Source organism: Cherax quadricarinatus, chromosome 11, assembly GCF_038502225.1.
Source record: "Cherax quadricarinatus isolate ZL_2023a chromosome 11, ASM3850222v1, whole genome shotgun sequence".
Lineage (NCBI taxonomy): Eukaryota > Metazoa > Arthropoda > Malacostraca > Decapoda > Parastacidae > Cherax > Cherax quadricarinatus.
In genome coordinates this window covers 4,862,788-4,878,986 of record NC_091302.1, presented here as the reverse complement: position 1 = coordinate 4,878,986, position 16,199 = coordinate 4,862,788, and the positions used below count along the sequence as shown (strand labels likewise).

Below are 16,199 nucleotides of genomic sequence, written 5' to 3'. Positions count from 1 at the left end.
AGAATTCTGTTCTACTTCCCCATGGAGATAAGAGGAAATAAACAAGAACAAGAACTAGAAAGAAAATAGAAGAAAACCCAGAGGGGTATGTATGTATGTATGTATATGCTTGTACATGTATGTGTAGTGTGACCTAAGTGTAAGTAGAAGTAGCAAGACGTACCTGAAACCTTGCATGTTTGAGACAGAAAAAAGACACCAGCAATCCTACCATCATGTAAAACAATTACAGGTTTCCGTTTTACACTCACTTTGCAGGACGGTAGTACCTCCCTGGGCGGTTGCTGTCTACCAACCTACTACCTAGGATTATTATTATTATTATTATTATTATTATTATGTTATTTTCATCTTTTCCTTTGTTTACATTTCTCTCAACTGCGAATGGAACATGTACAATTTGCAAAATTCTTCATGTGTGTAAATTTTGCTCAATTTTAACTTTTTATGTTAGATTTGTGTATATTTTATGGCAGTAAATTATAAGATAGACTAGTATCTACATATATTTTATGCATTCTTGTCATATGTAACTTTCTCTTAATTTTTTTAATCGCAGATCTCCAAAAAAAAAAATTTCCAGTATGTTTATTGAAAAATATCTGTGTATAAGTGAACCTGTAGTTCAAACCTGTGTTGTTCAAGGGCTTCCTGTACATTTAAACATCAGTAATTTGAAAGGATTGTGGCCTTTTGTAATACACTTTTTAAAATAAAAAAAATATCAAAAATTTATGGAAAATTAAAAAAAAATCACTTTTGTAAAGTATTAAAAGCTGCACCAATTCTGAATTCAAATTTTGAATTGCTACTTTGGGGCCACTTCTATATTAATGTTACATCATCGCTAATTGATGATGCCACTACTATTCTCATTTGAACCATTAACCCAACTGTATGGGAAATCTAATGAGCACATTTCAAACAAAATCCCATGGTTAGTTTTCAATTTAGGGCCGTGTGCTAAGCCAAAACGAACTAGGAACCACAAAAACGTATGAATAATCGAAAGTATAGAGATCCTTCAGTAACAGTGCTGAATAGTTGAAGCACACTTAATTTGAAAGGTCACAAATTTGAGAGTTCAATTATACTATACTGTACTCTAAATATTTTTAAGATTTTCCATATTAGCTTCACTAAAGTGACATTTAAGGAAATATGGCATCCTGGTTAAAAATTTATTATGTTTTATTTTGGTAGGAGAAAAATGCATGTCTTGACAATTAATAATTATTTCTTATATGAATGCACTGTTCTGTTTAATATACTAATCTATATTTTGTTCTATTTAATACTATTTTTTTTTTGTCACTTCTGTTCACATGATCACACTGGGATAATTTGGTGACTTCATTCAGGCAGTATTCAGATGAACAAGAGGTCATTATCAGAACTTTAATATCATGAGTTAATCTTGACTTTGGGAGACCAGTTGAAAATTGAGCAGTGTGCAAAGTTAAATGAAAGCTAACATATTTCCAAAACTCTTAGAATGTAATGAGAGTATGCAAAAATAAAAAGGCACAATACTGTGGCTGGAACAATACACAAATAACCCTCACATAGGAGAGAGGAGCTTACAATGACAGTTCAGTCTGGCTTGGGCCATTTACAAAGTCACACTAACCGAAAGGAGAGAAAGAGGCAGTGTGTTCAGGCCAGCTGACAGGGATGGGTCAAGAGAGGTAGTAGGAAAGAAAGTAGAGATGTAGTGATAGTAGTAGAGTCAGTCAAAGGTCAAGAAAGAGGAGCACTGCAGGAGAGCTAAGGGCCCACAAGGGGTAGGAACAAAAACAAAGAAGTGGGAAATATAAAATTAGGCCAAACACCCAAGGCAGAAGAAAGAAAACCCAAGGAAGAAAAAGGAAAAAAGAAAGACAAGGGGAAGTAGAAAGAGAAGGAGAAAAAAGAATCAGGTTAAGTCACAGGTGTTCTGAAGTTTCGAGCATTTTACAATGTAATGGAAAAGCAAGGCATCTACAGAGACAAAGCCAGGATTAAGATTCATACAGGGAAAGTTGTGTATACGGGAGGATTCAGCCAGACGGCGACTGTGAAAGTTAGAACAACTTTCCCTGTATGACTTAATCCTGGCTTTGTCTTTGTAGATGCCTCCCTTTCCCATTACATTGTTAAATGCTCCAAACTTCAGAACATTGTGACTTTACCTGATTCTTTTTTCTTGTTCTCTTTTTACCTCATCCCCTTTTCTTTTTTTTTTTCCCCTTTTTCTTCTTTGGCTTTTCTTTTTTCTGCCTTGGGTGTTTGACCCTTTATCCCCCATCTTTTGTTTTTGTTCCTATCTCTCGTACTGTTACTACTACTACTGTTATTACAACTACTACTACTGTTACTACAACTACTACTACTGTTACTACAACTACTACTACTGTAACTACAACTACTACTACTGTTACTACAACTACTACTACTGTTACTACAACTACTACTACTGTTACTACAACTACTACTACTGTTACTACTACTACTACTGTTACTACTACTACTACTGTTACTACTACTACTACTGTTACTACTACTACTGTTACTACTACTACTACTACTGTTACTACTACTACTACTACTACTAGTTACTACTACTACTACTGTTACTACTACTGCTGTTACTACTACTGCTGTTACTACTACTACTATTACTACTACTAACCACCTCTCTACTTCCTTTCCTACTACCTCTCTTGACCCGTCCCTGTCAGCTAGCCTATATATATGCCTCCTCTTCTTTCTATTAGTGTGGCTTTGTAAATGGTCGAAGTCAGACCTAAACATTGATGTAAGCTCCTCTCTCCTATGTGGCTGTTTATTTGTGTATTCAAAAATACATTACATCATACTATAGTGTATGTAGTTACAGAAAAATCAGTTGGTAAACACTTGTTCAGGGATACATGCCTCTTAACACACGACCTAAATATATCACTACCTTACAATTTTTCTCAAGTTGTAATGGAGTATTAATCAAATATGATGTGTGTTATGCTTTCTTAATGACAAAGTTAGAAATATTATCAATCAGTTTTTAGCTTTCCTTCATTATCTTTAGGTTTTGGTAGTGGTACAGCTTTTGGCAGTCCTCCATCCTTCGGAGGTGCCCCATCGTTTACTTCTCCAAAGTTTGGAAGTCCTCCAACTTTTGGTGGTACAGCTACTTTTGGATCTCCTTTATCAGGTGCCACAGGTAATTATGTTATTTCTAAGTGAATTAAAAGTAAATTAAATTATTCATAATTAACCCAAAGTGTTGAGAGGAAACTTCAGACAGTCATTCTCTCTCGCCCAGAATATTATGAAGTAGTAATGATGGTAGAATTACCATCATTACTACTTCACTATGTCACACGAGTCCTAACATTAAAATGTTAGGACTCGTGTGACATTTTAGTGTGGCAACGTTTCATGCTCCAGGAGCTTTGTCAAGCTCTTATAGCTTGACAGAGCTCCTGGAAAGCAAAATGTTGCCACGATACAATGTCACATTAGTTTCATCTGTGTTTATTTACCTAACAGGGTAATATTTAGTGAAGGGATTCAGGGAAACCGGTTATTTTATATAGCTGGACTTGAGTCCTGGAAATGGGAAGTATACAATGCCTGCATTTTAAAGGAGGGGTTTGGGATATTGGCAGTTTGGAGGGATATGTTGTGTATTCATTATACGTATATACTTCTAAACTGTTGTATTCTGAGCACCTCTGCAAAAACAGTGATTATGTGTGAGTTAGGTGAAAGTGTTGAATGATGATGAAAGTATTTTCTTTTTGGGGATTTTCTTTCTTTTTGGGTCACCCTGCATCGGTGGGAGACGGCCAACTTGTTAAAAAAAAAAAATTATCAGATAGCAGCTAGAAACAGTAATGGTGTCTAAAGTTTCTTCTGAATGGTAGTTTGTGCATTGAGCTGACCAGCCTTGCTATTGCGACTTGTAGTTTTCCAGCTGGGCAGGTTTAAACTTAAGGAGAGTGACCACTTGTACATTATGTATGATAGTAGTACTTAGGCTAAATTGTGTTTGTGTGCTTATGAGGAATAATTTTTATGAGTGTTTTCCCAAGTTCTTTTTGGGCCTGTGGTATACAGTGCTGCCTAGTTGAATCCCATAATTTAAGAAGCTTAGGTTCCCAGAAATGACACTTATAGAGAAACCTTGGATAAGGCTGCACCAAGCAAGGAAGAAAAGTAAGAAAGGGACACCAAGAAAAGCAATGAAGACAAGAAACGTGGGTTTTGGGTTCAACCAGGTGTAGTAAATGTAAATGTTTGTTTGTTTATGCAAAGAAGTATGTAAACAGAATTTAAGGTAATTATAGTAAAACACAGGATCAAAAATATATTTGTTTCTGTGTCAGCAAATTCTAAGGTATGCTGTACAGTGGCATTGTAGATATTTAAGCCTTCAAAAGGCAGTGAATTGATATTGGTAAAGGGTTTTTATTAACACCACTTTAGCTGCCATAAACTATATTTATTTTTAAATTTGATAGGTTGGTAAGAGCTGAAGTAGGTTGGTAAACAACAACTACATAGGGAAATACTCTCCTATCATGTGAGTTTGCATACATATACACATATAGGTCTGTCATCACAAATCTGGCAATCAGACATCCAGTTCCATCAGTCATTCGGCACTAATTTCGGCTAGCATAATTTCAAATTTCCAGGGTCGCCGCACAACCTGCTGGTACTGTTTGGTGGTGCTATTTGCTGCATAAGTCATTCCAATTTCTTTTTCTCCATTTATTGTTATAACCTGCTTGCTTTTAGCCCTAGCCATGGTTCCAACGAATAAAAGAAATGCTTCTTGTTGTGTAAAGCACCAACACAGTACATTGCCCATTAAAGATAAGGTGGCTTTGAAGCCACTGTCGGTTGCTATGAGCTCAGTCACCTCAAGGAAAGTTCCTTGGTGCTGGTGAGGGCCTTTTGATCTAGGGGACTGAATCTATGATCCAGTTCCCTGAATTAAGCCTGAATACCTTTCATCACCCCCACAGGCTCTGTATAATCCTGTGGGTTTAGTGCTCCCCCTTGATTATTATTATTTTTTTTTTCAACAAAATGGCCGTATCCCACCAAGGCAGGGTGATCCAAAAAGAAAAACTAAAGTTTCTCTTTTTAAATTTAGTAATTTATACAGGAGAAGGGGTTACTAGCCCCTTTCTCCTGGCATTTTAGTCACCTCTTACAACACGCAAAAGACCTAGGAATAATTATGTCAGCCGACCTTTCTTTTAAAGACTATAACAAGACAAAGATCATGACAGCCAGGAAAATGACTGGGTGGGTATTGAGAACTTTCAAAACAAGGGAAATAATGCCAATGGTGACATTCTTCAAATCGCTAGTGCTCCCTCACTTAGAATATTGCTCATTGCTGGCGGCCCCATTCAGGGCAGGAGAAATATCTGAGCTGGAACAAATACAGAGATCATTTATGGCTCACATTGAGCCAGTAAAGCACCTAAACTACTGGGAATGCCTGCAAGCCTTGAACATGTACTCATTGGAGCAGAGGAGAGAAAGGTACATGATAATATATACCTGGAAGGTACTCGAGGGCTTGGTCCCAAATCTGCACACTGCCATAACATACTGGAGTGAGAGATGTGGGAGGAAGTGTAAAATAAACCCAGTGAGGAGCAGGGATGCAGTGGGGACAATAAGGGAACACTGTGTCAACATCCGGGGTCCCAGACTTTTCAACATCTTACCAGAAGATATCAGAAACACTGCTGGAACAAGTGTTGAAGCCTTCAAGAGAAAACTAGACAAGTATCTTCACCAGGTGCCAGATCAACCAGGCTGTGATGGATATGTGGGGCAGCGGGCCTCCAGCAGCAACAGCCTGGTTGACCAGGCAAGCACCAGACGAGTCTGGCCCATGGCCGGGCTCAGAGAGTAGATATGCTCTCGAAATTCTTCAAAGGTATATCAAAGGTATTCCAGACACCCAAAAGTATTAAACAAAATAGTTTTTTTACATGAAATATACATTTTCCTACACAGAAAACAATGATACATGAAGAATAAAACAATAATAACTTCACACTTACCTTTAATGTGGCTTGTTGATGACTGATGAGATGGGAGGAGGGCAGAGGATGAAGGTGTTCTAGTGTTTGGAAGGGGAATCCCCTTCCATAAAGACTTCAGGTAACAAGTCCTTTTCTGGCTTGTGTCCTGGGAGTGCCTTTTCCTCCTGAGTAATGTAGGTCCTGTTTGGCATTTTCTTCCTAAACAGGCCTGTTTCATCACATTTGAACACTTGTTGGGGTTTTAATTTTTCGGCCTCTATGTACCCCTTAAAGTCCTGCACATATTTTTCAGCCGCTTTTTTGTCAGAACTGGCAGCCTCACCATGCCTTATTATACCATACCATTATCACATCTACTACCCCCCCCCTCTACCACCACCACTACCACCCTCTACCATCATCGCTACCACCCTCTACCACCATCGCTACCACTCTCTACCACCACCCTCTACCACCATCACTACCACCCTCTACTACCATCACAACCGCTACCAACCTCTACCACCATCACAATCGCTCCCACCCTCTACCACTACAACCCTCTACCACCATCACAACCACTACCACCCTCTACCACCACCACTTTCATATTTTTCTACAAACCTTTTCTTAAATTATGTGTGTTTCTCACATTCTTTACCATAGGACTAGCACTAGAAGCTTTCTTGGGGCCCATGGTGGCTTATTTAGCAGTTACAAGTACCAAAAACAATGGAATAATACAAAATATATCGCTTGTATGCGCGGAATTGTCCTCACTGGCTTTGTAAACAATGGCACAGTGGCTGGTACATGGAGTGAGTGGCCGGGCCCGCTCAGGGCGCCGCACCGACACATTTGGGACAAAAGTTCTTAACCCTTTCAGGGCCGACAGACCCTCTCAGAGACTTGTTCTCAGGGTCGCCCAAATTTCAAAAAAAAAAATTATTTTTTCTTATGAAAAGATAGAGAATCTTTTCCTGATCATAATGACACCAAAAGTATGAAATTTGATGGAAAATTTGCGGAATTATGCTCTTGCGAAGTTAGCGGTCTCGATGATGTTGATGCATCGGCGATTTTGCCCACTTTGAGCCCTATTATCGGCCAACTCCAGTGTTCGCACGCACGCACGCACGCACGCACGCACGCACGCACGCACGCACGCACGCACACACACACACACACACACACACACACACACACACACACACACACACACACACACACACACACGCACGCACGCACACGCACGCAATCACAGTCTTGCCAGAGGCAGACCAATGCTTTAGTTCAGATGCTTCTCCAAACTACAGATATCCCCACCCGTCCTTCAGAGTGCATGCACTATTTTTCAGCACTTCCTCTTAACTCTTTGACTGTCGCGGCCGTATATATACGTCTTACGAGGTACCGTGTTTGACGTATATATACTCATAAATTCTAGCGGCTTCAAATCAAGCAGGAGAAAGCTGGTAGGCCCACATGTGAGAGAATGGGTCTGTGTGGTCAGTGTGCACCATATAAAAAAAATCCTGGAGCACGCAGTGCATAATGAGAAAAAAAAAAAGCTCCAACCGTTTTTTTTAATTAAAATGCCGACTTTGTGGTCTATTTTCGTATAGTATTTATGGTTGTATTCTCGTTTTCTTGGTCTCATTTGATAGAATTGGAAACATATTATAGAAATAGAGGTGATTTTGATTGATTTTACTATAAAACGAACCTAGAAATGGAGCTCAAAGTAGGGGAATTGTTTGATTTTTGCCAATGTTCCAAAGTAAGCAAATGATGCCATTTTCCAATAAATGTCCAACTAGCCATTCTAATATGCAGTCATGAATGGGTTGATGTTATTTATACAATTATTACAGTATTGCAGTAGTCTGCATAATAGTAAGTCCTCTATTTTTTGTTTGAATGAAAATTCAAAATAGAAAATAAGAGTAATATCAGAGGGGCCTGGAGACATGACTAATGAGCAAAGGAAATGTTATTTTAGAGCCAGGAATGTCTGCATTGTTCATTCTGGACCTTATTTTGAAATTGTCATATTTTTTAGTTTTCGTGAAATTGGCCAAATTGCAAATTTCTGACCACATTATTAGGTAGTTGAAATCGGTAAATGGGCAGTTTCTTGTACTCAATCGATAGAAAAAATGGAGTTCTAAAGAAATAGCTATGAGTTTGGGCGACTGGAACAATGGAATTAGCTGAAAATAGGGCTCAAAGTGGGCGAAATCGCCGATTTGTAAACAGCGCCGAGGTCGCTAACTTCGCGAGAGCATAATTCTGTCAGTTTTCCATCAAATTTCGTTTTTTTGGTGTCATTACAATCGGGAAAAGATTCTCTATCATTTCATAAGAAAAAATATTTTTTTTTTTTAATTTTGCGACACCAGGAGACACCTCAGGATTGGGGGATGCGACAGTCAAAGGGTTAACCATAGACATCAAGGCAATATTGTAAAAATAGTCTAATGAGTGACTTTTGACAGTGCCTTGTACAGTTGAAATATAACTTTTATTTCAACTGCACATAATGGGTACCTGTTTTCTGTTTGTTTGGCAGACCTTTTTTTTTTTTTTTTCTTATATTTGTAGAGTAATTTGTCTAACCTAATGTAATGTTGAAATATGCTCTAAACTGTATGTGAGAAAGTGACATTTACTAGGAGGATGTTTTTAGATATATTTTTTCCTTTGTATAGGTGGAGGGTTCAGCAGCTTTGCTTCAACAGGTGCTTCAACATTTGGCTCAGTGGCAAACTCTTCACCAGCAACCAGTCCAGGGTTTGGAAGGTAAGCCTGAGTGTCTTGTCAGTGATGTGAACATTTGTGTTCTTGCATGTAAACTTGAAGCTGTGATATTGCCTCCCTCAACATTCTTTATCATTTGACAGCAGTATATAGTCTGTTCTTTCCAGAATGTTTGATCTGTACCTAGTATATTGAGGTACAGTAGACCATCATTGATTAAGATGTGATCTTCTGTAATGTTTTTGATATACAACAATTGTAACATTTAAAGTAAAAGGACACAAGTGCAACTAATGTGACATTTATTGTGGCAACGTTTCGCTCTCCAGGAGCTTTATCAAGCCATTACAAACAATACATGGACACAGAGGGTATATATAGGATCAGAGTGAGGTGAATACTAATGAGGTACCATTTCGATGTTCACTAGTGGTAGTAGTAGTAGTAGTAGTAGTGGTAGTGACAAAAGTAATACAATATGGTAGAGCAATTAATTCGTACATGAGTAAAAGGATATAAAAGCTATTACTTGGGTAACATAAAAATAGGTTGGACAAATATAGACTGGAATGAGGCAGCTTGTTTCAGTGTTCACTCTCTGTGCTTTGTGTAGTATAACAGGAGAGACTATGTGATGGCAGGGTTTACTGCCATCTCCTGTTATACTACACAAAGCACAGAGAGTGAACACTGAAACAAGCTGCCTCATTCCAGTCTATATTTGTTCAACCTATTTTTATGTTACCCAAGTAATAGCTTTTATATCCTTTTACTCATGTACGAATTAATTGCTCTACCATATTGTATTACTTTTGTCACTACCACTACTACTACTACTACTACTACTACTACTACTACTACTACTACTACTACTACTACTACTACTACTACTACTACTACTACTACTACCACTAGTGAACATCGAAATGGTACCTCATTAGTATTCACCTCACTCTGATCCTATATATACCCTCTGTGTCCATGTATTGTTTGTAATGGCTTGATAAAGCTCCTGGAGAGCGAAACGTTGCCACAATAAATGTCACATTAGTTGCACTTGTGTCCTTTTACTTTACATATTGTCGGTAATTCTACCAACTTTATTACAATTGTAACATTGCAGAATTTTTTCAATCAAGACTTACTGAAATTCATTTATGGTGGTGCAGCTTCAGAGGGAAAATTTGGAATGGCATGGGAGCTTTTTCCTCCATGTTGTGGGCAGCCGGCCTGTGGATCAGGTTATTTTCTGTGTGTTGTTGGGGGGGGTAGTATCCTCCCCTGTCCCACCTCTCACATCTGTGTTCCCCTCACATACATCCCATACAATTTGCAGCTTTGTATTTATAAAACGATATGTCATCATCATGTTTTATGTCTGCATAGTAACCATGGCACCCAAAGAGAAATGTGAGTGATACTGGAAGTGGCAAGAAAAAGTTAAACATTCAAGCCTTGATGTTATGAAGAAAATTGAGATATTAGATAAGCTTAAAAGTAGTACACATATATGGTCCCCCTACACCCCCCTTCCCCTAAGTTTGTTTTATGAATTTTTAATAGGTCTGATACAATTATAGGGATGCCGTGAACTATGGCAAATCATTCTTGGTTATATTTTATTATATGAGAAATAGGGTAAATTTTCAAATTTTTTGTGTGATTACGAATTCAAAATGGAAGGCAAATGTTATGTAGGAAAAACCTGGGCAAGTGATTAATAAATATAAGAAATATTGTTTTAGAACCTGGAATGCCCACATTGCATATTTTGGACTGTATTTATAAACCGTAATTTCTTTAATTTTGTGTAAAATTGGCTAAATTACCAAATTTTTTTCATTTTATAGGGTAGTTCTAATAGCTGAATGGGCAATTACTTGTGTTCAGCCAATAGAACAGAAGGCATACTAGTGAAACAACTAAGAATTTGGCCAAATAGAGGAACAGAATTAGCTTAAAATAAGACTCAAATTGGGTGAAATTGCCAATGCATAAATTGTGCAGAGACTGCAAACTTTGAGCCTTCATAATTTTGTAAGTTTTCTATCAAATTTTGAATTTTTGTTATCAATACCTTCTACCTTCAGAAAAGGATCCTCTGCTATTTCAGATTTTCTTTTAATATAGACACAGCAATATTAATTTGGAGGGTCTATAGTGTGAAAGGTTTAACAGAGGCCTGATTGAAGGAGCAACAAGTGGAAGCAAGCTTGTAAGCCCCTAAATAAATAACAAATTCAGATATGATAGGACATGTTACCAGAGCAATTCAAAATCAAAACATAGTGGGAAGACAACAATTTGGTAGGTCCATAAATTAAGGAGCTCTAAAATATTTTGCTAAATTCTGCATTTTAAAGAATAGTTTTGTCTCATTTCCTAGGTACTATATGACCCATAAGGATTTACTACTTCCCTCTGGGTATAATTTTTTTTATTTTGAAATATTTTTTTTTTTTTACATGTATATACGGCCTCTCCTCACTTAGCGACGTACTTGTTTACCAACGACTCGTATTTATTACGGGCTCTCTGACCAGTATGCATACCTAAATAATTTATATTTGAGCTGATTTCCTCTATTCCTTTTATTACAATATACAGTACACTACTGTATAAATGTTTAAAAATATACCAGAAATGTTATAAATGGTGCAAAGGTGACATTAAAACAATATCAGAGATGGTTGACACAAACCCACTACCATTGTAGTATTTTCCTCACTTAGCGACAAATTCGTTTACCAATGTGGTCATAAGAATGGAACTCTGTTGTTAATGAGAAGAGGCTGTATATAATGCACTGTTTGATATCACTATGACCCAGACAGGTTTATTGCTTTTGTGTAAATTTAATAACTATTGATATAAATGACCATAATTTTTTGCAGCTTTTCTGGTCAAAATAGTGCAGCATCGTTTGGAGGGCTTGCACAGTCTGCAAACCAGCAACAAAGCAGTGCATTTGGATCTGGTACCAATGTTTTTGGAAGGTAAATCAGATGAATTTCACTGTATAAATTGTCTTTATGTATTTCCAGTATGGACTGAATTTACATAAGAATGATAACTGAATGTTGCAAAAAAAAAAATCTACATTCTTGGTATTTATTAATATGGAAAAATACTATATTAGAGGCTTAGTGATGCATTTCTTGATATCTTTGATATTTTCGTCCTAAACTGAAGCTTTGTGGCAAATTTTACCTTGGTGGTCTCATGCACCACACATGTCACAGGGAAGTTGTGAACCTGTTGGGCCCTATACATGAAGTACGGTAGACCGTCGTTTAACACGGTAGTTTTGTTCCTGAAAACGCCGGGAGCCCCCAAAAAACCAACAACTTTTTTTTAGACCAACAGATCTTACAAAAATAAAAGTGAATATGTAATTGTAGATCATTTTCGTGATGTATTACTGCTTAAGAGTACAAATGCAATAGAAATAATAGTATTTCTTACCTTAAATTGTGGGTAATGGTGTTTGTGGATGATTGTGAAGAGAGTGGATATGCATGGTGCGGCCCTACTGAACTGAGGTGGATGGTTGTTGGTTGTCAGCAGAGGTGGATGATAGAGGTTCTGGTACTAAAGTCAGTGGTTGTATTGGAGTGTGCATAAATTTTGTAATGGATCTCTGGGCTCTTTTACTCTGCAGTACATTATACAACTGACGGTAAATCATCATCAGCTCGTCTAGACCCCATTTCACAGCACTGCTTCTAGATTTTCAAAGCACTGCTTCTAGATTTGTCAGGATCCTCTTCAGTGAAAACGTCTGCTAGTTTAGCAGCAACATGGAACTGCTCACATAACTGCTGCAATGTTAACTGTTTTTCTTTAGGTTCTTCTTCATCTTCTGTTATGTGGCTCCCTTGTATCTGTGCATCGAGCTCTGCCAACATTTCCTCTGGACTCACTGATCCATTGGTTGTATTGGAGATGTTGTATTTGGAGGTAAAAATACAACTTTTACATGTGGGGTCACATCCAACAAAGCTTGTGGATGAGTACAAGAATTATCAAGAATGAAGAGAGCCTTGAATGCAAGGTTCTTCCTGTGCAGGAAAAACTTGACTTCAGGAATAAAGTGATGCTTAAACCTGTCAATAAATATTTCCTGTCATCCATGCTCACTGGTTTGACCTCCAAATTAGTGGTAAGGTATTTTATCTACACCTTTCAAAGCATGAGGATTCTTAGAGCGGTAAATAACCATGGGCTTATACTTGAAATCACCTGATGCACTAGAGCAAAGGAGCAAGGTGAAGCGATCCTTTTGCTGTCTTGAAGCCCTGTGCACTTTTCTCTTACCGACTAATATAAGTTCGTGTTGGCATTTTCTTCGAAAATCACTCGTCTCATCAGCACTAAACTTGATATGACTCATAGCCACCCTCAGAAATAATTTCTTGCAATTCAGCAGGGAAATTACTTGCTGCTGTATGATCATCTGAAGCACTTTCACCAGAAAACTTAATATTATGTAACTTGTTACTCAACTTAAAGGTGTGGAACCAGCCTGTGTTAAACATACACCCTTTTTCAGGCCTTCCTTATCACACACTGCTTTAAACAACTGTAAGGCCTTTTCCCTAATTAAGATGAAATTAAGTGGTGCATAGTGTATCCTGCGGGCGACGCACACTCCAAATTTTTTCCCTTCCTGCAAACTAAACAATGGTAAGTTAATTTTATGAAGTGTTATACAAAAATACGACGCAATTCTTCAGTAGCGCTATAACCAAAACGTGCCAAACAAAACCGTGTTAAACGACTGTCTACTCTACATATTGTACAAGGTTTAGCAGGATGTAGATGTTTGACTATCTCTCCAAAGGAATCATTACTTTGAAACTGTTCTCTAGATGATTGAGGTTTGAGTACACACTGCTTACCCATGGCCACCTGCTTATAAAAGATCCTGTTCTTCTCTCTCCTCCTCCTAGTAGTGTGGTGGTAATTGTGCTGCTCATTTTTTCTGATGTGCCACAACTTTGGTTTCAACTTGTTTGTTGGGGATTTTGTTATTGGGGTTCATAACAGGATTTCTGTGAACCTGAAGGACCCAATTTGTATGTAGACTATGGTAATTGATGTTTTCTAATGTAAGGTATTGTAAGCTGTCACAAAAGTTTGTGTTGCCTTGGGTGTACATGTGTGAATGGGTTTTAACCCCTTGACTGTCGCGGTCGTATATATACATCATGGGAGATACCGTGTTTGACGTATCTTTTTTTTTATTTTTTTTTTATTATCACACTGGCCGATTCCCACCAAGGCAGGGTGGCCCGAAAAAGAAAAACTTTCACCATCATTCACTCCATCACTGTCTTGCCAGAAGGGTGCTTTACACTACAGTTTTTAAACTGCAAGATTAACACCCCTCCTTCAGAGTGCAGGCACTGTACTTCCCATCTCCAGGACTCAAGTCCGGCCTGCTGGTTTCCCTGAACCCCTTCATAAATGTTACTTTGCTCACACTCCAACAGCACGTCAAGTATTAAAAACCATTTGTCTCCATTCACTCCTATCAAACACGCTCATGCATGCCTGCTGGAAGTCCAAGCCCCTCGCACACAAAACCTCCTTTACCCCCTCCCTCCAACCTTTCCTAGGCCGACCCCTACCCCGCCTTCCTTCCACTACAGACTGATACACTCTTGAAGTTATTCTGTTTCGCTCCATTCTCTCCACATGTCCGAACCACCTCAACAACCCTTCCTCAGCCCTCTGGACAACAGTTTTGGTAATCCCGCACCTCCTCCTAACTTCCAAACTACAAATTCTCTGCATTATATTCACACCACACATTGCTCTCAGACATGACATCTCCACTGCCTCCAGCCTTCTCCTCGCTGCAACATTCATCACCCATGCTTCACATTCATATAAGAGCGTTGGTAAAACTATACTCTCATACATTCCCCTCTTTGCCTCCAAGGACAAAGTTCTTTGTCTCCACAGACTCCTAAGTGCACCACTCACCCTTTTCCCCTCATCAGTTCTATGATTCACCTCATCTTTCATAGACCCATCCGCTGACACGTCCACTCCCAAATATCTGAATACATTCACCTCCTCCATACTCTCTCCCTCCAATCTGATATCCAATCTTTCATCACCTAATCTTTTTGTTATCCTCATAACCTTACTCTTTCCTGTATTCACTTTCAATTTTCTTCTTTTGCACACCCTACCAAATTCATCCACCAATCTCTGCAACTTCTCTTCAGAATCTCCCAAGAGCACAGTGTCATCAGCAAAGAGCAACTGTGACAACTCCCACTTTATGTGTGATTCTTTATCTTTTAACTCCACGCCTCTTGCCAAGACCCTCGCATTTACTTCTCTTACAACCCCATCTATAAATATATTAAACAACCATGGTGACATCACACATCCTTGTCTAAGGCCTACTTTTACTGGGAAATAATTTCCCTCTTTCCTACGTACTCTAACTTGAGCCTCACTATCCTCGTAAAAACTCTTCACTGCTTTCAGTAACCTACCTCCTACACCATACATCTGCCACATTGCCCCCCTATCCACCCTGTCATACGCCTTTTCCAAATCCATAAATGCCACAAAGACCTCTTTAGTCTTATCTAAATACTGTTCACTTATATGTTTCACTGTAAACACCTGGTCCACACACCCCCTACCTTTCCTAAAGCCTCCTTGTTCATCTGCTATCCTATTCTCTGTCTTACTCTTAATTCTTTCAATAATAACTCTTCCATACACTTTGCCAGGTATACTCAACAGACTTATCCCCCTATAATTTTTGCACTCTCTTTTATCCCCTTTGTCTTTATACAAAGGAACTATACGCATATGCGTATCTATACGCATAAATTCTAGCGGCTTCAAATCAAGCGGGAGAGGGCTGGTAGGTCTACATGAGAGAGAATGGGTCTCAGTGGTCGGTGTGCACCTTGTGAAAAAAATCTGGGACTCAGCGGTGCATTGTGGGAACACCATCTTGGTAGTCCATTTTCACCATGCCTCGCGGTAAGAAGTTCCTCCCTCCTTGGCGGATTGGAGGTCTTTTGTTCCAAAGTGATAGCTCAAACAGTGATGAAAGTGTCAAAGAAAGTGAATTCCCTGGTTTTGAAGCGGGTGTGACCGAAAAAAGTGCCCAGGATAACATAATTAGTGATGAAAACCCAGATGACCCACAACCTTCCACCTCTGGTGCTGGGCCGGCTCGTTCATGTTCACCTGTACCAGGACGAAAGAGGAAACTATTTGCCCGTGTACAAGACTCAGATGTGAGCAGTGATTTCAAGGTTATTGAAAGCAGCTCTAGTTGTGACAGTGAGGGTGAATATTCCCCAGTGAAGCGGCAGTATATACGATGTCGCATGCGGTCTGGTAGTGTGCCATATGCTCTTCCAA

At 38.7% G+C, this 16,199-nt stretch overlaps 1 protein-coding gene across 3 annotated transcripts in view; it reads left to right on the top strand.

The window, feature by feature from the left end:
- Positions 1–16,199, top strand: part of LOC128687488 (nuclear pore complex protein Nup214) — a 147,393-nt gene that overhangs the window by 125,541 nt on the left and 5,653 nt on the right. For all 3 annotated transcript variants that reach the window (XR_011391858.1, XM_053774953.2, XM_070083914.1), the window contains 3 exons: positions 3,068–3,202; positions 8,747–8,837; positions 11,690–11,791. Coding sequence is in view for 2 of the 3 variants with exons in the window: in XM_053774953.2 (XP_053630928.2) it covers positions 3,068–3,202; positions 8,747–8,837; positions 11,690–11,791 (328 nt within the window). In the remaining variant the exon portion in view is untranslated. The remainder of the gene's footprint in view (positions 1–3,067; positions 3,203–8,746; positions 8,838–11,689; positions 11,792–16,199) is intronic.